This window comes from Notolepis coatsorum (genome assembly GCF_963971535.1).
Source record: "Notolepis coatsorum genome assembly, chromosome: 15".
Classification (NCBI taxonomy): Eukaryota; Metazoa; Chordata; class Actinopteri; order Aulopiformes; family Paralepididae; genus Notolepis; species Notolepis coatsorum.
Genome location: NC_140179.1, coordinates 15668214 through 15693239, shown reverse-complemented (window position 1 = coordinate 15693239; position 25026 = coordinate 15668214). Strand labels below are relative to the sequence as shown.

General features: G+C 43.1%; 1 protein-coding gene across 1 annotated transcript in view; it reads left to right on the top strand.

The window, feature by feature from the left end:
• The first annotated feature begins 1202 nt into the window (after window positions 1-1202).
• The window catches only part of gys1 (glycogen synthase 1 (muscle)), a 59104-nt gene continuing 35280 nt past the window's right edge, over window positions 1203-25026 (top strand). The window contains exons 1-3 of the mRNA XM_084330350.1: window positions 1203-1273; window positions 16909-17027; window positions 18308-18489. Of these exons, the coding sequence (XP_084186476.1) occupies window positions 16910-17027; window positions 18308-18489 (300 nt within the window). The 5' untranslated portion in view covers window positions 1203-1273; window position 16909. The remainder of the gene's footprint in view (window positions 1274-16908; window positions 17028-18307; window positions 18490-25026) is intronic.

Here is a 25026-nt window from a genome sequence, read left to right as displayed (position 1 = left end):
ATTCATTCATTCACACAACTCACCAACCACCATAGATATATATAGAACACTAGATAGCTTAAGGCGGAGTCACCAGCGTCGCTGAACCGCCGCCATCTTGCCCCAGTCAGCCTTTCTGTTACGTTCTATGGTAGCTGTTGGAGGGTGATCGATCTGCACAGACACAAATACTCATAACTCGCTGAAATATTGACGGATTTACAAACGGTTTGGTTTATTACAAGCATTATTAACGTGGCTATGAATGAATGAATGAATGAATGAATGAATGAATGAATGAATGAATGAAAACTTTATTTAACAGATTGCAGAATGGGTACAATACAGTACGGCTCAATACACACAATTGTTAAGGGGATGCAGACCTGAGAAAGACGTTTGTCTTGTTTCCATCAGGGTCCCCCATTTTCAATTCATATAGACATTTATGACATACACAACATACATGACATTTATGGCATAGGGACATATAGGTATTTAGTACTGATACATTTGTGACATGAACGGTATTCAAATATACAGTACTGTTACCCCTAGATCCTGACAGAGTATATACATATGATGGGGAGGGGACTGTACATTAGGAGGGGGTGGGTGGGTGGGAGAGAAATATACATACGGCGGGGATGATTCAAGCGGTTTGTAAAAAACATCTTTAGATACATTTATGATGCATATCAGTATGCAGTATCATAACTACATCTTTGATGTTCATAGCAAACCAACCCGTTTGAAAATCGGTAAAGAATTGAGCAATCTATGGTTATTTAAATAATACATGCACCATAGACATTAATGTTATCAGTAGCTGAGCTGCCTGGGGGCAAGATGGCCGCCCTACGACGACGTCGCTCTCCATTGGCCGGCCGGCCGGCAGCGCGGGTAAGCTATCTAGTGTTCTATATATATCTATGCCAACCACTGCCAAGTCCCTTTAAACTCTGGTTGAGCCAATGGCGTCCCTTGGTTGGGGAAAACGCCCCATATTTGTCACGGGGCGGGGCGTGGCGCGTCACGTGGGCGGGGCGTCACGTGGGGTTACGCGAGGGTAAAATAGACCAATCACGAGTCACGACATTTAACTCGTCCCCTCCCCCTCCTCCTCTCTGTCCATCAACGTGACAGACCGTGCCTCAAACCAATCACGAGTCACGACATGTAACGTGTCCCCGCCCCCCCTCCCGGTCCCGCCCCCTGGTGTTTCTCTGAGTGACAGAAACAGATGTAAATGTTGCCATAGCGCACCTTCGGCCGTTGTGGACGCTTCAGAGAGGTAAGCGGGCCTGTGTCTGTGCCCCACCGAGGCTGATATACTATTTAATGTTACTGACATGTCGGGGAACACGGTGTTCTCACTTGGTTTCCGCGTCAGGAATGTAATCTGTGCCTCTAGTCACGTTCGCAGTGAGGAGGAGTCCTCCATGACGACACTGTGTCTGTGTACATCATCACTGTGGAGGATCATCATCATAATAATTATTATTATGAAGTGCATTTATATAGCGCCCTTCTAGACACTCAAATGCAATGATATCAAATGCAATGGCAATTCCACTCGTTGCATTAAAGCCGGAGACGTTGAGCGTTTCTGTGTTTCTGTCTTGATTCTGCAGCAGAACCGAACCAGTAGTTACTGTTATTAAACATTATTAAAAAGAAAAGATGGCTAAAGCTGACATGTGTTGACAAACGGGCAAAAAGTAACGAGCATCCTTCTTTAATTAATGCCGATTGGGGCTGTTTTTTGGTGTTGGTTGCTGCTGTACAGCATGCAGGGCATATCTCTTCATAAATGGAGTTTAATAACCTGTGCAATTATTATTACTCCACATCATTACATAGGATGGTCCCAAGAAAGAGACATGTTCCTTGTGTGTGTGGTTGGGTGAGAAACTACATGTTGGCTAGTGAGTGAGGACATGTTGTTGTTGGTCTGCCATTTTCTAGAATAGTGTATTACTGTGTGTCTGTCTGAACCCCTGCGTTTCTTCTGTGGGAGTGATGCATAAATCCGGAGGCATTACATTTATTATCACTCTGCTGCATGTCGCTCATCATCATCAGCATCGATACGAGTCCAAGTGTGTGTGTGTGTGTGTAGGAATGGGGGGGGGGGGGGTGGGGCGTATTGTGTGTGTTCTGCAGGTCCTCCTCAACGCGGAAATTCTGACATTTCCAAGTTCACCACCAGGAAGTTGCACTCAAACGACCTACCTAAATACCAGTGCATGTGTGTGTGTGTGTGTGGGGGGGGGGGGGTTGTGACATTTCACTGAACCTTCACCTTTTCGTAGTGCAAACATAAACTATTATTATGAACATGGAGAACATGAGACGTCGTTGGAAATATGATATTCAAGAAACAAAGAATGAAAGAGGTTGAATAATCTGCGTTCTTGCGTCAAAATTGGCAAAAAATTACATTAGAATATTCCTTCTAAAAAAAACACAGTCGAACCATTCGAATATCTATTGTTGCACATTATGTCCACAAGAGGAGCAAGATCAAATTAATGAAAGTTTACGGTACAGTATATAGAACGGACATTTATACACAGAAGCACATCTCCGAAAAAGGTGTGATAAACATCAAACAATATATTTTCCTTGACATGTGTCACGTTTTAGACTCGGACGTGAAAGTTGCATTAAGACATTTAAAGATAAAAGAGATGAAACACTTTTGAAGGTATTTATTATACAAAGTGAACAAGCAATGTAATATAAAAAGTGAATAAGCAAAGTATTATAAAAGGTGAATATAGCAAGGTACAATTGAAATCTAGTTTGTTACAACCGGCCGGTCGTGTAGCAAAGAAAATGCAGTCGAGTCAGTGGAGTCCAGTCAGTCCGTCTAGTCAGTCCAGAAGAAGTGAAGTCCAGTGCCCTCCTCTGTCAGGGTGTTTTATTAGCGGCTCCTTGTCCAGTGTGTATGTGTCTTTGTCCTGAGTGCACGTTGTCTGTCTGTGTGTATTGGTCAGCCGTATGTCAGGCGTGCATGAGTGCGTGGTACGCACATTTACGTGCACTTATGTGCATGTGTGTCTCTCTATCGATAACTATCTGTGATTAATGGAGACTGTGGTATTTGACCAGTAACTGACCGGGATTTTATAACCCTTGGCTAGTCGTATATTAGTGACTTGTGGCATTTTTGTGACAATGAGTGGAATTATTTGATCTGGGCTAATCTGGTGAGATCTCTCACCAAAGGAGTCAATGTGTGTGTGTTTGTGTGTGTTTGTGTGTGTGTGGAGTGAGAGAGTGAAGGGGGAGGGCTGTGCTGTGTAGTCTCCTGGATCGTGGCCTATGTGCTGTGTCTTAACTTAGTAATTATTTAACACATGACACGTGAAATAGTAATGAAAACATTGGGGATCCGTATTATGCTTCTGTCAATTGATTATTTAATATCTGTTCAGTAAGCCTACCGTAGCCGGTAGCCTATAAATTATACTTGTTTCATGTTTTGTTTGGTACAACGCGGCCGTCCCGGGTTCAACTCTGCCGAATGTCAAATGTCTTCCCCCGTCTATCCTCCCATACTTTATCTCTCTCTCTCTCTACTGGACTGCCTGGGGAAAAAACAATAAAATATCTACCAAAAACATAAAAAATAAATACTTAAATCTTTGACGCTATAACACTCAAAGCACTTAATATATATATTGGCACACACAATGATACATGTAACGTAGCTGACTTAACGCTAACTGGTTCAGCTGCCGGTAGACCAGCGCCGTACGAATTGGAAGCGCCGTGGCGTGTCATTCTTTAACCCTTAAATTCCAGATGCACTGTGGTCCGGTCTTGGAACTTTCCATAAATCCATTTTGTTAGATCCAGCACTGAATGCATCTTGTGATTATTATCTTCGACGACCACAACAACAACTATTAGCCGTTAGCTATTTCCTTGTTGATTCCGGACATGGTGTCACACGATTCATGCAGCGCTGCGTTCAGACGCACGTCTCTCCTGTCATGCAGCGCTGCGTTCAGACACACGCGAGAAGTCGAGAGGGAGACCGCCGGGCCTGTTTTATTTATTATAAAACACAATTCTTTAACAATTCGATTATTACTTTGAATATATAATATTCGTTGACAGCCCTACTGTGCACCAGACTGACTGTCATCTGTAGGGAGACAGCGCAGGGCTACCACCAGCCCTCTTCAGTGCCTCGTCACAGGGTTGGACAGGGTCAGGAGTAGGGAGGCAGGTGTGTACACATCATACATGTACTTCTGCTGATTCCTCTTACACAGCGTTATTGATTAATCATTGAAAAAATATCTGTAGAGGAAGAAGAGGAGGATAAAAGATGGGGTGGGAGCCTCGGGTGAAGTACTTGTTTTGTTTCCATCTTTGATAAAAATATGATAAGCAGAGAGATCGGTGTGTTGCATGGTGATGACCTGGGTGGGTTGTTCTGTTATTTGTTATCGATTAATCTGTTGATTATTTTTATCGATTAGAGATTCATCTAAACGATTAATTTACCAGAAAAATCAACATTTGATTATATTTGCAATTGAATATTTCAAAATGTTTAATGCGTATCCTCATCCTTTTTAGATAAGTACATTTGTATTATGTGTTATCTCTCCACTCCACACTATGGTAGTGCTTGTGCCAGCACAGGAGATATGATTAAAATGTATTTTTTATATATAGGCTATATACATATTTAAATCAATATCTTCCTTTTGAATAAAATAGGCTCAGGAACAGGAATCAGGATTGTTAACTCATTGACTGCCACGCTGCTTTCCCATCTCTACTCAGCACTATTGACCATTTAACTTACGCGATGTTTACGGACCCATCGTGTGTTCTGTATTATAGCTATGGAGACCATCGTATGGCTCATTTGACAGGCATTGTTCATAGTCCATCACTGACTAACTGACTAAATCTCAGACCGATTGCTCTGTCCTGATTCACTTTGAGGGGGAAGCAGCCGGAGGTACCCCAGGCCAGTACTGAAAGACAACTGAGATCCCCAGTTCAAAAGGTAGGCGATACTACCACCTGGCGGGATTCGATCGCCATTGCAATTTTAATGTAGGCAGCGGTGCCAGGGAGACACAGGCAGCTCCGAGCGAGTGTTTAGAATGGGGATCAAAGGAAAAATATCAAAGGATCTAAAAACAAGAACTCGTTTTTGGCACTGAGCGGTTGGCGACGAAACACGAGAATACTAGTTTTTGGCGGCCAATGAGTTAAAGCTAATTAGCCTAATCCATGTCAAAAAGAGTAGCATATCCATATAGTAAATGCATGCACAGGGCTGAGCCCAAACGTTCAAAGGTTCGGACCTTCGTTTGTTACGTTGGCACTCGAATCTTAATTAATGGGTTCGAACCTCTGCTTTAAAATGTTTTCTTCATTTTTAGTTTTTATTTATTTATTTTACACAAAAAATATATATCAGAATGTGATATATATCAGAATATCACAGTACTATGTTGCTTTTACAATCATTTGAAAGTCACGAAAGTCACGCACGAACACACAGACACAACACAGTCAACGAGTCGCGTGAGGAGGGGTCACGTCATACTGTACATTATCAGGAAATTAATCAATGCTACTGTATGCAGATTTAGCTTGCTAACGTTAAGATAGCAGGAGCTGTCTGCCAACAAAGATGCTATTTCAACAAATGCATTCACAAAATGGATTACCATTCAAACGTTATTGAAGACTCTTATAAGTAAGTAGATATACTACTACTTTTGCTAACAATTTTTTACAGCAGCAATATGCGCATATGTTCTACGTTATATGGGTAAAATGTGCCTAAAGTCAAGACTCGACAGTTCTGAACTGGAAAAATTATTCATATGATTAAAAACGATGGTTCGAAGGTCCGTTCGAAAAACCCTGCTGAAGTTAGAAAGAATCCTAATAACCGGCTTCAGGGACAGCTCTAATGCACACAACACACACAACATTTACATTTACACACACACAAGAGGGAGAATAGCTTATAGCAGACTTATTTTCTTTTTAATCTAATCTATTTCCTTTTTTCTTTTACACACGAAACAAGACAAAACACAATACAGTAATAATAATAAACGAGACTTCACAGTACAACAACAGCAATAATAATAACAACAATAATGACAATAAATAGAAATAATAAAAACGGAATATAAACAAAACTATATTACCACAGACATTACAAAAGACATTTCACAAAAAACCCATTCCTTCCCCCACTCCAACCCCTCAGGACCAACACCCCGACCCCGCCTCACCGCTAGATAGGGTTGGGCATCGTTTGGATTTGAACGATTCCGATTCTCCATTTCGATTCCTGTTCTAAACGATTCTCGATTCCGATTCTTTGAGGTGCAGGTCAAAACAGGTCACAGCTTATTTAGCAGGAGATTTTTATTTGAATTTTTTTGTTTTGAAAAATAATTTATTTTCTTCATACTATTCACATTGTCAGTTGACTCGATACAGTTTAATTTGGTTGCTGTACTGTAACTAGGGTATTGATTAACAAAGTAATTTTTTTTCCAGAACCGGAAGTTAGGAACCGGTTCCTATTAGAACCGGTTCTCGGTGCCCAACCCTACCGCTAGATCATGGCCTTTACTTTCTCAGCCGCTGAGGCCCATAGTTCAATGTTGGACTGCCCCACTCCATCACCCAAGCTGTAGAGATCTCCATATAAATGACATCCAAAAGTGTCGGAGACCAATTGATCATTGTAAGTTTCTCAGGTTGTTTCCACATCATGGCTATCAGCTTCTTGGCTGCTGTAACGCCCACCAGAATGATAATTTTTTTGCTGTATGGACGCCGGCAGTAGTGATGCATCATTTAGGAGTAGTGTTGCTGCTGCAAGTGGAATTGTCAGGTTACATATGTTTGAAAGTTTAGTTGTTATAGATTTCCCAAAATTTGCTACCGGTGGTGGGCAATCCCAAAACATCTGCATATAAGTGCCAGTGGCCCTCAGAGCGCACAGAGTGCACCGAGAGTCAGCCACCAACCCCATAGCGCACAGTTTCCTAGGTGTGAGATACGTCCTATAATATAATAAAAATGTATTTGCTGGTGATTAGTGATTAGTCCAAATATCATCCCAGTCAAACTCGGGGTCTAATTCTGGGATGTCCTCGTCGCCAAACTATATTTAGGTTTTTATAATATATATTACGTGGATTTGATTAAGAGTGTATAGAAAATCTGAGACAACACCCCTTGAGGTTGTTCTGCCTCTGATGAGCTTAAAAAAGGGTTAGGGTTCATCATTCAGGGAGACCCTCATTTTAACTCGCTAGTCATTGAGGGAGACCCTCATTTTCAATGGTGCAGAGAGTGTACATACATGGCAATGACATTACAAAACACACACTATCAATTCAAAACATATACTATCGCCAGGCTCTAGAAACAATCCATGAATCTTTTGGGAAAGTTTATTAATGGCGAGCTGGACATGCAGGGCAGTGTGACAAGACATGTCCCTATAGGGACAACATCGTCTGTTCCTGTTAAATTAAAACAAGAATATATATATACAGTGTTTGCCACAGGATTTTGTGAGACTGTGGTGGGTGAACCTCTGCCCCTCTAGGGGGGTCCGGGGGCATGGCCCCCCGGAATAATTTTTTTTTAAGTTTTAAAGTTAAATGCATCAATCTGGTGCACTTTGAGAGCAAAATAAAGAGGCCAGATCTATGATGAACCTTGTGCTCAAAACACAAAATCGACTAGAGCATACATTTGAGCCATCAACGAAATGAAGCAAAAGTGGTTACCTGTGTTGAACTGGTTTATTTTTTAGAAAATAAAAAAATATACTGGATTACTATTACGACTACTACCACTGCCAATACTACTGATACATCCCTATTGGCAAACTTTATATTTAAAAAAAACATTAAATATATATATATATATATATATATTAAAAAAAAGTGTTTTAATAAAAAAACATTTGGTTCATTATAAAACTCAATTAGCTTTATTAGGGTTGTCTTAAATACTTCGAAGCTTTGAAGCTTCGTTCGATGGGCATGGGATTCGAATATGAAAATAAAATTCGAATATATAAAAAAAAAAAAAAAGATATATATATATATCTATATTCTTTTTGTGCAAAATCAACTTTGCCTCTCTTTGTTAATTACAACAAGCAATGCTGTTTTGTTATTTAAGATGAGGTTGGACTCTGCACTGACAAATTTGTGTTCATTGTGCTGCTTTTATAAAGCCTCAAATGACGGCTTAATATTTCATGAAAGCAAAGTGTTTTGTTTGTCTAAGATTAAAAAAGGTTTAAACTTTACAGCACTGACAAAGTTGAACAAAGTGCTGTACAAGTCCCACAACATAAAAAAAAATGTATCTCGAAGAATTAAAATCGAATCTCGGCCCGAAGCTTTTTTCGAAGGTCAGCCCTATTATATACAATAGATAAGCAATGTGAGAAAACCACAGGGTTGTTAAAAGGGAGGTGCGCTCAGGGGCGGCTACGTGGCGTAGTGGGCAAGGCCCTCGCCACGAAATGCTGGAGACGCTGGGCTCGTCAGTTCGATCCCAGCTCTCCACATTTGCTTTCAGTTTAGCTGGTCGTCCGTACTAATACACATTGGCCATATTAGGGGGTGGGAAACTGATGGGTGGGGATCGGGCGTTGTGGACAGCGACTCCTACAGGTCGGTTGGTGCGCCTACGCAGTAGAATCAGGAAGTGTCGGGGGCAGCTTGAGCCTCCCACGCGTTACTCCTCGCCACAGAGAGATCGAGCTGCGCAGGTGAAAAGATGCGACTGCTGTTACCTCAAGTACCGGAGGGGACTTGTGCTATGTATGACTTAGTCCACATTGCAGCCGGCTTGTGGGAGGCAAGAAACAGCGTTCGTGACAGGGGAGGGTTGAATTGGATGATACGAAATTGGGATGGGAGAAAAATATAGAAAATGGGAGAAAAAGTGGATCAAAAAAAAAGGGAGGTGCGCTCGTTCTCTCTCTTCATCCTCAACATGTTTCATTTTGCATCACGTCTCAAAGGTTTTGTCGAAGCTTGTTGAGAAACGGCTGCATGGAGCTGGTTGGTACATAATATACTTCCTCCTCTGTCTGCTCCTCCTCCTCTTCCTCCTCTGTCTGCCCCTCCTGCTCCTCCTCCTCTTCCTCCTCTGTCTGCCCCTCCTGCTCCTCCTCCTCTTCCTCCTCTGTCTGCCCCTCCTGCTCCTCCTCCTCTTCCTCCTCTGTCTGCCCCTCCTGCTCCTCCTCCTCTTCCTCCTCTGTCTGCCCCTCCTGCTCCTCCTCCTCTTCCTCATCTGTCTGCCCCTCCTGCTCCTCCTCTGTCTGCCCCTCCTCCTGCTCCTCCTCTTCCTCCTCTGTCTGCCCCTCCTCCTCCTCTTCCTCCTCTGTCTGCTCCTCCTCCTCTGTCTGCCCCTCCTCCTCTTCCTCCTCTGTCTGCTCCTCCTCTGTCTGCCCCTCTTCCTCCTCCTCTCCCTCCTCCTGCTCCTCCTCCACCTCCTCCTCCTGCCCCTCCTCCTCCCCCTCCTCTTCCTCCTCTGTCTGCCCCTCCTCCTGCTCCTCCTCCTCCACCTCCTCTCCCTCCTCCTCCTGCTCCTCTCCCTCCTCCTCTCCTCCTCCTCCTGCTCCTCTCCCTCCTCTCCTCTGTCTGCCCCTCCTTCTGCTTCTCCTCCCCCATCTTCTGCTCCTCCTCTCCCTCCTCCTCCCCCTCCTGCTCCTCCTCCTCTCCCTCATCTCCCTCCTTCTGCTCTTCCTCTCCCTCTTCCTCCCCCTCCTGCTCCTCCTCCTCTCCCTCCTCCTCTCCCTCCTTCTGCTCCTCCTCTTCCTCCTCTCCCTCCTCCTTCTGCTCCTCCTCCTCCTCCTTCTGCTCCTCCTGCTCCTCCCCCTCCTGCTCCTCCCCATCCTCATCGTCCTCCTCCTCCTCTCTTTCACACCACTTCCTCCTCCACTCTGGCCAGGACGGTTGCGACATTTACACACACACGCACGCACACGCACATACACGCACACACACACACACACACACAGAGAAACACACACACACACACACACACACACACACACACACGCACGCACAGAGATACGGTAGCAGACTGTGAACGGATCCCATGATCCACTACCTGTAGGGCTGAGTGATAAATCCACCATAGTGACTTTATGAATCTCTTCCTGGTCTAGTTTAGCCTGTGTTGATGATATGTTGGGTGAATGCATTCCTCCAGTGTGAACACTGTTTCATTTTGTGATCCTTTTAATTCAACTGAATGTACAACAACCGATCATATGACAGACCAACATGTTTGGTGTTTTCAGGCCTTACTTCCCAGCCCTACAGAACAGTACAGATGATGGGTCAGTACAACAGTGGGCTCACATGGAGGTAGTCATGTCATGTAGTTTCACAACACAACACTCCCCCTAGTGGCTGACATTGAAAACTGCAACACATTGTTCCACTGTTTAAATGATTTCAATGACGATTTCAACAACAATGCAACGATCTCTTGAATTGTAACTTTAGGAGAGAGTGGTGCGTGTGCAACAGGTTGACCAGCAGCCTGTCCCGGGCACAGGAAGAACAGGTCTATTATGTGAATTCTTAAAAGGTACACGCCAACATTATGGGAAATGTGCTTACCGTCTTCTCCAGAGTCGGACAAGAAGATGGATACCAGTTTCCTCTCTGTGTGTTCAGTAGAAAGCTATCCGGCTGCAGGCTAGCCTAGCTTAGCACAGATGAATGGAAGCGGATACAAACCGCTAGCCTAGCTTAAAACTCCAGGAGAGGTGTTTTTAACCAACAGCTAGGCTGTGCTAAGCTAGGCTGGCTTGCAGCCGGATAATTGGTATCCATCTTCTTGTCTGACTGACGGTAAGCGCATTTCCCATAATGTTGACTTGACTTAATCCTCCTTACCCCGTTGGGGGGACATAGGGCGTCCACCAGAGCTCTCCATCTCACTCTCTTATTCAGGTGAGATTGCTTTGTTCTGGTTTCGGATTCTGTAATCGTTTATTACGGCTGGGTGGGTGATTGGCCCAAGCAGTCGGTGGAGTTGGTCTGTTAGTCCCCTTCCCACGCTTAAGTCTTCCAGGCAAAGGGTTACAGCCCCACGGGCCACATGGGGCCAGACAGACATTTCTTAGCAATGGGTTGAGTACAGGCCGTCCCGGCACGTCAAGCCCGGCCGACTCCTGCCACTGTATGATGAAGGCACGAATGCCGACACCATCCGCAGCACGGGACAGCCCATAATGTTGGCGTGTTCCTTTTTTTAAAACGGGGGGGGGGGGGGGGGGGGGGGCGACGCCTTTGACCTTTTCCACAGCTGCAGTCCGGCAGTCTCATTCCTTTTGTAGTATCATCACCAGTGACATGGAGGCTGCGTCATGCGATCCGCATCTGACCGGCATGTGTTTGGGTGTGGAGTAGGGATGTGCATGACTGACCAAATTAATTTTCGAATAGTCTTCTGTTCTTAACACTTTGAGTGCCAATCACGTGTTAACACATTTCTGGGTCGTTTTTCCTTTTTTTTCCCGATATTTCTATTCATTATCCACCCAGGGAGCCTGGTGTTACCATAGGGAATGGGTCTGAGGTCGCCAAAGTGCAATACCGGCCGCATCCAGCTAGACGGCAGTATCGAGCACCCTTTGAAACCTTGTATCTTGGCCTGTGCGTCGATCTAATGTCTCGGGGTCGTTTTTTTTGTGTGCAAGGGGAGCGGTTATAACTGTCGGATTGAGAACAATCAAATGCTCCCGATGATGCGTGGTGGATTATGTTGGCGACATGATGGACATCAATACTTGGAATTGCGATCAGATAATTGGAATATTCTTTTTGGGGTACATCCTAGTCAAGGTAAGGGCTATATGATATCAATCTTGCGTTGATCCAAGCATGTCTTCACCTCGATCCGAACGTGTGTGTGTGTAACGTTAGTCCACAACGTCGTATGCCATTGGTGACGATCGAAGCATCAAAAAACGACCCCCCCCCCCCCCCCCTTCATGCATTTATGAGGAAACATAATACCTATGATATAGATTTGATTTGAGAATAATAGCTGGTCCAGGCAAGAAACTGCATTTCGGGAATTACCCCAGACCGATCTAAAAACATACTTATATTCACCACGGTATAACGCGCGAATGTATGCATGGAAAAATTATTACACACGCACACACACACACACAATTATTTGGTTACAAAAACTTAATTTCCTGCATTCTGGTGCAGGAATTTTTGAATTTTTACCATTTAAATGCCAGTGTTTGTGATGGGCATCACAAATTATTGTAAAAAAGAAAAGAAAACACATATTCAATACATTTTTGAATGTTTACCCTTTAAATGCCAGTTTGTGTGATGGCATCACAAATTATTGTTAAAAAAAAACACAAAAAGTAAAATATTTACAATATATCAAATGCAAAGTACATTTTTCTGGGGGGGATTATTACAGGCTAGGCATGTGTCAATGATTAGCAGCAACACATATTTTGATGGATTTTTTGTAATGTCAGATTTAACACCAACTCTTTTCAGAAAAGTGGGAGTATTTCATTTTTTATCTGACATTACAAGAAATCTAAAAATAATATGATCAGGGCTGAAGTTGAATTAAAGATTTATGACTGTTTAGACTGCATTACTCTCTGTCACAGTGATCTCCTGGTTGTTCCCCACTTAGATTATCTAACTATCGCGCTGCCGCAACCAGAAACACTGGCCTGGCCTGCTTCTAAGTTCAGTGGCCTGACTGCAAAATTCTTTTTTTCTTTTTTTTTTGTTGCTTTTTTGGAAATGTTTTCAAGTACCACCAGCAGTACCACCAAGTACCACTAGTGGTACGCGTACCACAGTTAGAGAACCACTGAATTAGGCTATGGAAATTAGGCTGCCTCTAAATATAAAAAATTATTAAATAAGAATTGTTTGCTTCACTTAAAGAATATATATTTTTCGACTCTGACATGAAAATCGAATGTGGAGAGACTGGCACAACTATTAGAAAATTCGAACTCATCCCTAATGCCTGTATGTAAATATGCTTATGGGAGGGCTTCCTAGAATAGCTCTTTGACTGGCTCGCATACCACTGAGAGCAGACACTGCCCTGCACACACACACACACATGCACTGCTGAACATCTTAAGTATCTGTTACCCAGGAGTCACCACTCCAGCCTGGCTGGCTGTCCTGTCCTGTGGACATGGCTGAAAGGTTAAAGGTGAAATATGAATAAATTAGCTTTATTGCTCAATAAATCCCCCCATCAAAGTGGATTATCGGTTTTGACAGACGGCTCATATTCTCAATTCAAGGTTATAATATTGAGGTTATAGAGTCCAACTTGCACCAGCTGTGTGCGAGTTCAAACCTGTAACGGTGATTCTTATTAACCCTTTCACTGCCACACGACAGCCGGTTAACCCTTTCACTGTGACAATACAGAAGGTTAGCCCTTTACTATCACACAACCAGGGAACAAAATAAGCACCCGCCAAACGCCAATGGCGTGTAGATTTCCTCTTTGGCTGGTAAATTACAGAGGCTACTCAGCCACTGGCATGTAAAATAATTGGGAGCCATATGAGCATATTAGAGTATTATATCAGGGTTATAGAGTGTGAGCATTTCACTTGCATTTGCCTCTAAAAATAGATTTGTGAATTGTGAGAACCGGAAAAATCATTTAGGAGCACAGTGTGCAAGTAAATCGTCTTGCGTAGTGGGCGTGTCAACAACTGCGCAATTGTCATTTCATAACGGAGCAGCGTGGACCAGCTCTGTAACAACTCTGCTTCTATGTGCAACGAAAACTCCGCAAGCAGCGGTTCCAACATGCTTTGCATCCTTGCCAGTCCTGTATACCCACGTCACGCTAAAAAACAATAACTAGTACTGTAATGTTATCTGCTAACTGAGTACTCCAACTAAGCTAACCTGCTAACGCTAACTACTGCTAACGCTAATCACTGGGGATGCTCAGAGGCATAGTGAGGGAAGGGAGGGCTGAGAATCTCTGTCTCTCTGTGTGTGTGTGTGTCTCGCTCTCTCCCTCTCCCTCTACATCTCTCTCCGGAACCTATTTAATTCAAAAGGAAGATATTGATGGACAGTAGCTAATATAGCTCAGTAGCTAACAGAATAATTGTATTAATTACTATTGATTAACTATTATTCAATAGCGTTTAAATTATTAAATGAAAAGGCTGGTTACTATGAACACACAAATCCATTGTTTATAAAGTCTCATATTATGAAATTTAATGATTTGGTTTATTATAAAACTATGCAAATAATGTACAGAGCTAAAGCAAAGTTACTCCCAGACGGGGTGCAAAGGTTTTTTTTCAATACACGAAAGAAAATATGATTTGAGAGATATTTGTAAATGTACTGTTCAAAAAGCTAAGAAAGGGATTAAAAGGAGGTGTATTTCTATTATTGGGGTCCCGTCCCTCCTGGGCAGCGTGTGAAAGTGTCCTTCAGCAAGACACTTGACCCCTAATTGCTCCTGATGAGCAGGTTGGCACCTTGCACTCTGCCATCGGTGTGTGAGTGAATGGGTGAAATTGTAAAGCGCTTTGGATAAAAGCTGTTGCATGAAACCATTTAGAGGAGCGACCGCTTCGACCATCATGTGGCATTTGTTTACAAAGTGTGAAAGCTCCAGCGGTCAGGTGGCGTAGCGGAGATTACGTTCGTCACCAACCCCAGAGACGCTGGATTCGCCTGTTCGAATCCAGCTCACAGCTCCGGGGTTGTCACCAGCTTGGCTGGTCGTTCACACTAATACAATTTGCAGTATTAGAGGGTGGGAGAAGCTGGCTGGGTGGGTCCGGGTCGTTGTAAAGAGCGACTCCTACAGTTCGGTCGGGGCGCCTGCTAAGCGCGGATAGGATCTAAGTGGGATAGTGTGATCCTTCCACACGCTACGCCCTCTCAGTGAGAATCCGCGCTGCCAGGTGAAAAGAAGCGGTTGATTGGCTAGACGTGTGTCGGAGGAAGCACGTGGTAGCCTCCACTCTCCCAGACCGACTGTGGGGGTTAAGTGCGCAGCGACCAGGAAGGGGATTGGGAATTGGCATAACGACTAACATTGGGATGGGAGAAAATCGGAGGAAAAAGGAGGGGGAAAAAGATCAAAAAAAGAAAAAAAGAAAAAAGTGTGAAAGCTAACTGAACCAAATGAAAAATGTGCTCCCCCACACCAATCATGAATGATGAATGAATGACTTTTATTTATATAGCACCCTTCACAGCACGAATGCACAGGGTGCTTTACACTACAGCTCGTATATAAAAACTAAAATCAGAAATAAATGACAACAGACGGCAGTTAAAAACAGTGAAACCAGATAAAATAATATAATAATAGAATTTAGATGAAATCATAACCCCCCCCCGCTGTGTAGTTTTTGAATGCATAGGTTTATCAACTACAATACTAGATTAACTCGGGCATTTCCTTGTTATGAACGGAGGGGCCAGAGCTGCAGCATTGTACTGTTTAGTGGAACGTGATTGGCTCTCACGCTGCAACCCTCCACTCTTATTTGCATAAAGTTGACTTTTGACCCCGCCTCCATCCTTGCCAGTGTAAAACAGGGTTCACACAAGGTCCTTGAAGTGCTTAAAATGCTAGAATTTTGACGAAAAAAAGTCGAGGCCTGGAATTCCTTAACACATTGAGTGCCACGCCCCTTCCGTGAAGTGACCCCTTCCTTGCCGTCCATTAACCCCATGAATGAATGAATGAAAACTTTATTTAACAGATTGCAGAATGGGTACAATACAGTACGGCTCAATACACACAATTGTTAAGGGGATGCAGACCTGAGAAAGACGTTTGTCTTGTTTCCATCAGGGTCCCCCATGTAAACGTAGTTGTAGTTTGTAGAGCTAAACCTATATTTTATAGTATAGCTATGGGTCTAATAACGCCGTCGAGTCTCAGTGACTTGCTTCTGGTCAACGTGAAAAAAAACAGATTATTTTTTCATCCGTACATTTCCGTTTTATACCGTTTTGAATATGAATATAGTTTGATTGCTTCTCAGTCATTCCAGGGAAAAGACGCGAAAACTGCGTTTTTGTGTAATTCAATAAACACGTTTTCCGCCTGATTATCGGATCTTCCTGAAATCAACGTTGGATCATAATTATTATCCTTCCTCGTGCAAGCATGCAATGTGGTATAGACCTGCCAATAATTTTTTTTAAGTGTAACTAATTGTCGGAAATTGGGTTTAAGCCATAAATATTGGATCCAATTTTCTTTCAATATAAAAACAGCATTTAAAAGTGAATTGTATCCTTTTAAATGCCCTTTTTAAAATGAAAAATAGTGCTAACTATTCTGAACAGGTCCTTCACACACACACTCAAATCATGGCTGTTACAAAATCAGGTCTGTGACCATTAGCAAGTCACATCGCAGTCCAGCTGCCCAGCCCCCGTATGCTTGCCTACTAGCCTGACTGTCCTTATTGAGATCAGATGATGTGATTTATGATTATGTATATGTGTGCCTGCCATATGTGTGCCTGCCTATACAGTGTTTATGTATAGCTTTGATTTGTCCCTGTACACTTTTTCTTTATAGATGCACGAATGCCTAGAGAGTGAATGTACAGAATATGTTTTAAAAAACTGTTTTCATATTAGCTTTAATATCCTTCTATTTTTCTGTTTCTTTTCTGGCTTAAACATCTAGCCCAGGGACTACAACTGAAAACTAGCAACCCTGCTAATGTTGGCATATTTACACTTTTAATTTGTATTCATTTATAAATGTATAAACTGTTGATTGATATGCACTGTCCCTGATCAAATAAACTGAGTCAACTAAACTAAACTAAACGCTGTTTGTTCCCAGGATGCCGCTGGCTCGCAGCCTGTCCATCACGTCCCTCTCCGGCCTGGAGGAATGGGACGAGGAGTTTGACCTGGAGGACGCCGTCCTGTTTGAGATCGCCTGGGAGGTGGCCAACAAAGGTGTGTGTGTTGTGTGTTGTGTGTTGCGCTGCGTTGCAATGTGCGCAAGCACTTAGGATAAAGGTTAATAATTAACCATCATGTTAGTGTGTACAGATCACAATTAATTTGTGACAGATCTGCAGATTTGAAGGCATTGACTTGTTGTAACAAGTTTGTAATAATGTTTCTTATTAGTTTCTTATAGTTTGTAACAATGTAACATAGTGTCTTAATGCTTAAAGACACAATGAAATAAAAAATGCCTTTTTACCTTGTTAGCTCACCTATTTAACAATGTCAGACAAAAATCCAATTACTTTTAACGCCTGTAAAACTAAATTGCAACCAATAAAAAAAATCCAATTATATATACATATTTGTATTACGTAACATATTTGAATTCCCCCTCCCAAGCTAGCGAATAACGTAGCATTGTTGCCTCGACAGCCACGTGCTTGTTCTGGGGAAGGGGGCGGGGCTGAAGAGATGCCCCGGGGAGGGGGCGGGGCTGAAGAGATGCCCCGGGGAGGGGGCGGGGCTGAAGAGATGCCCCGGGGGCGTCTATGCCTTCTACAACGCTGTTCGGTTTCCGGGTTCCTCTGATTGGCCGCTGACCTATGCTATTACACAGCCCTTTACACTCTCGCGCTGTGAAGCGCCAGCGGGCCGATGCGGTGGTTTCTCCCCGGCTGCGGTGGTTTCTCCCCGGCTTCCGTGCGCCGCGCTGCCGCCGGCTTGACTCGGTCCAGCTCCAGCAGCAGCGGCCGTCTTCCGCCGCCTGCGGTATCCTCCCTCCGAGGCGGCTCGTTCTTATTATTATCCCCCATTGTTCAGGTCGACATGGTCGCACAAACACCCGTTGGAGGAGTAGTGGGGGAGAAGAAGAGGAATATTTTTAAATGGCAAGAATTATCGACTGGCAACTCTGCTCGTGAATGAATGAATGAATGAAAACTTTATTTAACAGATTGCAGAATGGGTACAATACAGTACGGCTCAATACACACAATTGTTAAGGGGATGCAGACCAGAGAAAGACTTTCGTCTTGTTTACATCAGGCTGCAGCTGCTGGTACTGTATGGAGAGAGAGGCACACAACAACAGACAGACAGCCGGTTTCAATCACTGAGCTGAGTTGCCAGTCGATAATTCTTGCTATTTTATGGTTGGATCATAATTACACAAGATCTGTTCAGTCGAATAGTCATAAACATCGAGCGACAGAAAGAAAGAGAACAACTGTTGAGTGAGTTTATGAGATGCTGAGTTACGACCTTCTCTTTGTCCGTGTGTCTAGTTGGCGGAATCTACACCGTGATCCAGACCAAAGCACGCCTCACGGTAGAGGAATGGGGCGAGAACTACTTCCTGGTGGGGCCGTACGTGGAGAGCAACGTCCGCACGCAGGTGGAGCTCATCGAGCCGACCAACCCGGCCCTCAAGAGGACCATCGACAAGATGAACGCCAGCGGCTGTAAGGTACTGCCGGTGCAATGCGCGTGCACTCACTCCATCTTGCCTTCGTAAGCCATGGTAGGCTGTTGCCTTGTCTCCACTAGCCAGGGTTTAGCCGTGAGGTGACCTGTCTGGCACTGGCTGGACCCTGGCTGAGACTGTTGCATCATCATGGTTTAGCTGGTGTACCACAAGTTGGTGGTGTGGATTTTCGAAAGGTTGCCTAGCAACCAGAAAGCAACACAATTGCTAGCTATTGGCTAGCTACAGCCAGGCTGAACATACTGTAGCTAATGGAGACACAAACACAACCATACCATGCTAGACCATGGCTAGCTACAGCCAGGCTGAGCATAGCTGATGGAGACGCAAACCCAAAGTAGCCTTCATTCAATTGAGTAGTTGAATGAACGTTACACCACTTGATCGCCTGTGGCACGTCTGTCAGAAAGGTAGAAGTGTGTCTTTCCTTTTTAAACATGTTTAGTTGATATGAGGGACTTGGAGGATGAGCCAGTGTTTGGAGTGAATATTGTAACGGTCACAATTGGAGTAAGTGTCACACAGAACATGTTGGTGTTTGTTTGTTGAGTTGCATACCAGTGCTGGTCACATCTAACATGGACCTTGTTGTACATCAACCACAGTGATGGATAGATAGATAGATAGATAGATAGATAGATAGATAGATAGATAGATAGATAGATAGATAGATAGATAGATACTTTATTAATCCCCTTGGGGAAATTCAGGGTATCTCACAGTATACAGACATTGACAGTTCTCATTCAGTTTTTTCACATTATGACTGCACCATGAATTAAAAATAAGCACAAGACATGATAAAATTAAATCATATCTATCAATATCAATAAGAGCGTGGTGAGATAAAAACAGGTGTATAAAACAAGTGTGTAAAAATAGGTGTATAAAAACCGGTGTATAAAAAAAACTGTATAAAAACCGGTGTATAAAAGAACGGTGTATAAAAACAAAAAGTGAGTGTAGCAGCCAGTCATCTCTAATGGATGTGAGACACTTCATCATTCATACCATACCATGCTAGACCGTGGCTAGCCCCAGCCAGGCTGAACATAGCTGATGGAGCTTATTGTACAGCTAGCTGTGATGAGTGTAACAGTCACCTGTAATGAGACAGTTATCAGTGATGGTGTAACAGTCACCTGTAATGAGACAGTTATCAGTGATGGTGTAACAGTCACCTGTAATGAGACAGTTATCAGTGATGGTGTAACAGTCACCTGTAATGAGACAGTTATCAGTGATGGTGTAACAGTCACCTGTAATGAGACAGTTATCAGTGATGGTGTAACAGTCACCTGTAATGAGACAGTTATCAGTGATGGTGTAACGGTCACCTGTAATGAACCTGAGACAGTTATCAGTGATGGTGTAACAGTCACCTGTAATGAACCTGAGACAGTTATCAGTGATGGTGTAACAGTCACCTGTAATGAACCTGAGACACTTCATCATTAAAAAAACAACTAAAACTGGGGTTAAACATGTTGATACTACAGTAGGCCTACCAGTAAATTATATGACTATTTGTGAGGAAGTACTGTCCTGGATTGTCAAGAAAAACGTTTGGAAAAGTCCTGGAAAACGATTTCTCAAAAACAGTGGGAACCCTGAATCACATTTTTATTTGTTCAAATAAACAGACAGGACATCACAAGACAGCACTTGAACAATAATAATAATGACAAGACAATTAGAAATAATAATAATACAGGATATTAAAAAACATAACTCAAATTAAATAATAATAAATACAAATAAACCTGCATCACATTTTTAAGGGTTGAAACAATCTCTCCTTTTTAAGGTTTGAGTGAATCGCTGCTGCCTTCAGATGTCCAAATCCGTCCCCCTCTCTCTCTCTCTCTCTCTCTCTCTCTCTCTGTCTCTGTCTCTGTCTCTGTCTCTCTCTCTCTCTCTGGCTGCTGTTAACCATGTGACTAATCTCCCTGGTATTTCTTTCTAAAGGTTACAGGCAGTATCGGTGTCATGCACACTCCATCTCGCTCTCTTTCTCAATCACACTAGGCCTCTGACTCTCTCTCACACTCACTCACTCACTCACTCACTCACTCACTCACTCACTCACTCACTCACTCACTCACTCACTCACTCACTCACTCAACTCAACTCAACTCAACTCAACACACACACACCCCAGTAATAGGTGTGTGTTTGTTTGTGCTGTGTCACAGTCACAGTGTGAGAAGCCTGGCGTTGGGGGTCAAGGTTGTGCAGGTTACAGAGGTGCATCATGGGAGAGCAGTGCAGGGTTACAGAGGTGCATGATGGGAGAGCAGTGCAGGGTTACAGAGGTGCATGATGGGAGAGCAGTGTCACATGTCCCTACTCGAACATCTCAGGACATTTCTGTGGCAGAATTCAAACTAAATATTGATTAGGAAAAGTTGCATATTATCTTGAGTAAAAGTAGTTAGTTACTTTAATTTCAAACCTTTATTTAAACTCTAAAGGCAACTGATTTACAGTCACGTCGAGTGTACATACAGAGTTAAGCAAAAAAAGCTACACAGCATATCAAATCATAACAATAAGATAACAACGTGAGGCAAAAGCAAGGATAACAAATCAATTAAAACATGTACAACTTGACTGACAAAGATTGGAGATCAAGGTTTTAACCTGTGCAACAGAGGGGAGAATCTCAAGCCTCAAGGACTGTGGGCATCATAGCAAAATGCAGATTTACCCTGTTCAGAGCAAACTAGGGGAACTTAACTCAATCCCTGCCAACAATGTTTATATACGTGTTTGGCCGAACGCCAACCACGTGTATATATACGTTATTTGATCGTTTTTCCTTTTTCTCTATATTTTTATTCATTATTCATCCGGGGACCTCTGTGTTACCATAGGGAATGAGTCTGAGATCGCCAAAGTGCAATACCGGCCACATCCAGCTCGATGGCGATATCGAGCACCCTTTGAAACCTTGTATCTTGGCCTGTGCAACGGTCAAATGTCACCGGGCTCACTTTTCTTTGTCGGGCGAATGTAGCGGTTATAACGATCTGATTGAGACTCGTCAAATGCTCCCGATGCATGATGTGTGGTGGATTATGTTGGTGACACGATCGACACCAATACTGGGACTCCCGATCAGATAATTGGAATATTATTTTTGGGGTACATCCTAGTGAAGGTAAGGGCTATATGATATCAATCCTGCGTTGATCCAACCATGTCTTCACCCCGATCGCAACATATGTGTGTAATGTTACTCCACAACGTATGCCGTTGGTGACGATCAAAGCATCAAAAAACGTTCATGATGAAACATAATACCTATGATATAGATTTGATTTGGGAATAATAGCGTGTACAGGCAAGAAACGTCAACGTTTATAGTAGAATTGACCTATAAGCCTATTACTCAGCCTTTCGGGAATTACCCCAGACCACGCTATAACGATACTTATATTCACCACGGTATAACACAGGAACGTATGGATGGATTTTTTTTTTTTTTTTTTTACATATTGAACGATAAATAGGTGATGTCAAATGGGCCATATTATTGTATCCATAGCTATAATATAGAATATAGTTATAGCTCTACAAACAAGGTGACGCACTCCTATCTTTTAAAGCATGGCAGTGCTAGAACAGGGGCCCGTCTAATCCCCGGCGGTCAATGAGTTAAGGACCAGCCAGTCACTAGAACGGGTTCCATAGGTAGCTTACCAATAATGATGTAGTATAAGGAGGTAGCTTACCAGTAATGAAGTAGTATAAGGAGATAGCTTACCAGTAATGAAGTAGTATAAGGAGGTAGCTTACCAATAATGATGTAGTATAAGGAGGTAGCTTACCAGTAATGATGTAGTATAAGGAGGTAGCTTACCAATAATGATGTAGTATAAGGAGGTAGCTTACCAGTAATGATGTAGTATAAGGAGGTAGCTTACCAGTAATGATGTAGTATAAGGAGGTAGCTTACCAATAATGATGTAGTATAAGGAGGTAGCTTACCAGTAATGATGTAGTATAAGGAGGTAGCTTACCAGTAATGATGTAGTATAAGGAGGTAGCTTACCAGTAATGATGTAGTATAAGGAGGTAGCTTACCAGTAATGATGTAGTATAAGGAGGTAGCTTACCAGTAATGATGTAGTATAAGGAGGTAGCTTACGAATAAGGGCCTTAGTGTTTGTTGCGCCTCTCCATCTGCGAGGACCAACCAACCTTCTCATAAAGGACACAGTGATGAGTGTCGTATCTATCATTAGTGATTAGGGATGTTCGATATTGGCTTTTTTACCGATACCGATATTGTCCAACTCTTAATTTCCGATACCGATATCAACCGATACCGATATATGCAGGGTTTCCCCCTAGGGCTGGGCGATATGACGATATTATATAAATATCGGGTACAGTTCATTAACGATACACTTTTTTAACGTATCGTGGATATCGTGATGTTTTGCCCAAGAGGATTGTGTCGCGTCAATCTGGTCCACCCCGTTCAAACTTTTGAACAACGCCGCTCCCACACACACACTACTGCATCAAAGTTAGTTAGTACTTATGATTAACAAAGGCATTCGTTTTGTGGCATCAACATTATATAGTTACACGTTATATAGTTACACATCAGCGTATTTACCCAAACATAGCAACGTCCGATGACGACATAGATAGCAAGCGTTACTGTTCATATCTCAGTCCGTGCCGAGTTGTGCGTGCCCATTCTGCGGTCTGTTAATAAAGTTTTCAATCAGACAGATGTATGGAAAGGCTTTTATTATAACATTTGTTGCAGTAAAATCATTATGCCTCGTTGTCATGCTGCGGTGCGCTAGTAATCACTCGTCGGCTGCGGTGAGCTGTTGTTGTTGTCGTTGAGCTGAGCTCTCGTTAAAATCAAGGAGGGCATTCAGGAAGTAAAAAAAGAATAGCGCTGCTTGCCGATTGGTGCTAAGAACAGCAGGGCGGGTACAAGCGAATGATTGAATGAATGAAAACGTTATTAACGATTGCAGAATGGGTACAATACAGTACAGCTCAATACAACAACAGTGGACTGACTGGAGGATGAAGACCAGAAAAAGACTTTCGGCTTTTTTACATAAGGGTCCTCCATTTTCAATTCATCAAAACATTTAGAGACATACAAATATACAGTAGTTTCATAAAAATGCTAAAATCCTATTGATTGATTTAAAACTTTATTAACATATTGCAGAATGGGTACAGTACAGCTCAATACATACAATTGTTAAGGGGATGCAGACCAGCGAAAGACTTTCGTCTTGTTTACATCAGGGTCCCCCATTTTCAATTCATCATATTTCATATCTAAATCATATAATATCTCATTGCTAAATATATGCAATATATAATCTAATAATCCAATAATCTAAATCTAATATATAATATAAAAATGCTAAATGCATGGGTATTTTATTTTGTCTTTAATGTTAGCTTGCAAACTCAAATACTGTCTTGGTAAGCCTCATAATGAATTGTTTGGGGAAAAAAAGAAAAACATCGTGATGCGTATCGTGTATCGCCGAAAGGTCAGAAAATATCGTGATATCATATTTAGGCCATATCGCCCAGCCCTATTCCCCCCCCCCCCCCCCCCCCCCAAAAACGGAATAATTTCAGGTAATTAACATTACATATCTCTTGTCGTGGAATTAACACAACATTATGCATACTTTTGACAATAAATAAAATCAGAATTTGTTCTTACTTGCTTGCCTACTGTAGGTAAATAAAGGTTAAATAAATGTAAATAAAAAATAAAAAAATGTGAATACCGATAATTTCCGATATCACATTTTATTGCCAATATCGGTAGGCCGATAATATCGGACATCCCTATTAGTGATGAATCTGAGGGCACAGTGAGTGACAGACGAGTCCAGGGATTTAAGGGTTGAGGCCGCAGCATGCCTATAAATTACATCACCATAGTCCAGGACCGATAAGAAAAGTGCTTCGACGTCTCTGTGGCTTAGACTGAAGGGTTGAATGTTCCAGCTAGTAGCTTAGACTGAAGACATGTGGTGTACTGACCTCCTCCCTCCCTCACACAGGTGTACTGACCTCCTCCCTCCCTCACACAGGTGTACTGACCTCCTCCCTCCCTCACACAGGTGTACTGACCTCCTCCCTCCCTCACACAGGTGTACTGACCTCCTCCCTCCCTCACACAGGTGTACTGACCTCCTCCCTCACGCAGGTGTACTGACCTCCTCCCTCCCTCACGCAGGTGCTCTGACCTCCTCCCTCCCTCACGCAGGTGTACTGACCTCCTCCCTCACGCAGGTGTACTGACCTCCTCCCTCACACAGGTGTACTGACCTCCTCCCTCCCTCACACAGGTGTACTGACCTCCTCCCTCCCTCACGCAGGTGTACTGACCTCCTCCCTCCCTCACACAGGTGTACTGACCTCCTCCCTCCCTCACGCAGGTGTACTGACCTCCTCCCTCACACAGGTGTACTGACCTCCTCCCTCCCTCACACAGGTGTACTGACCTCCTCC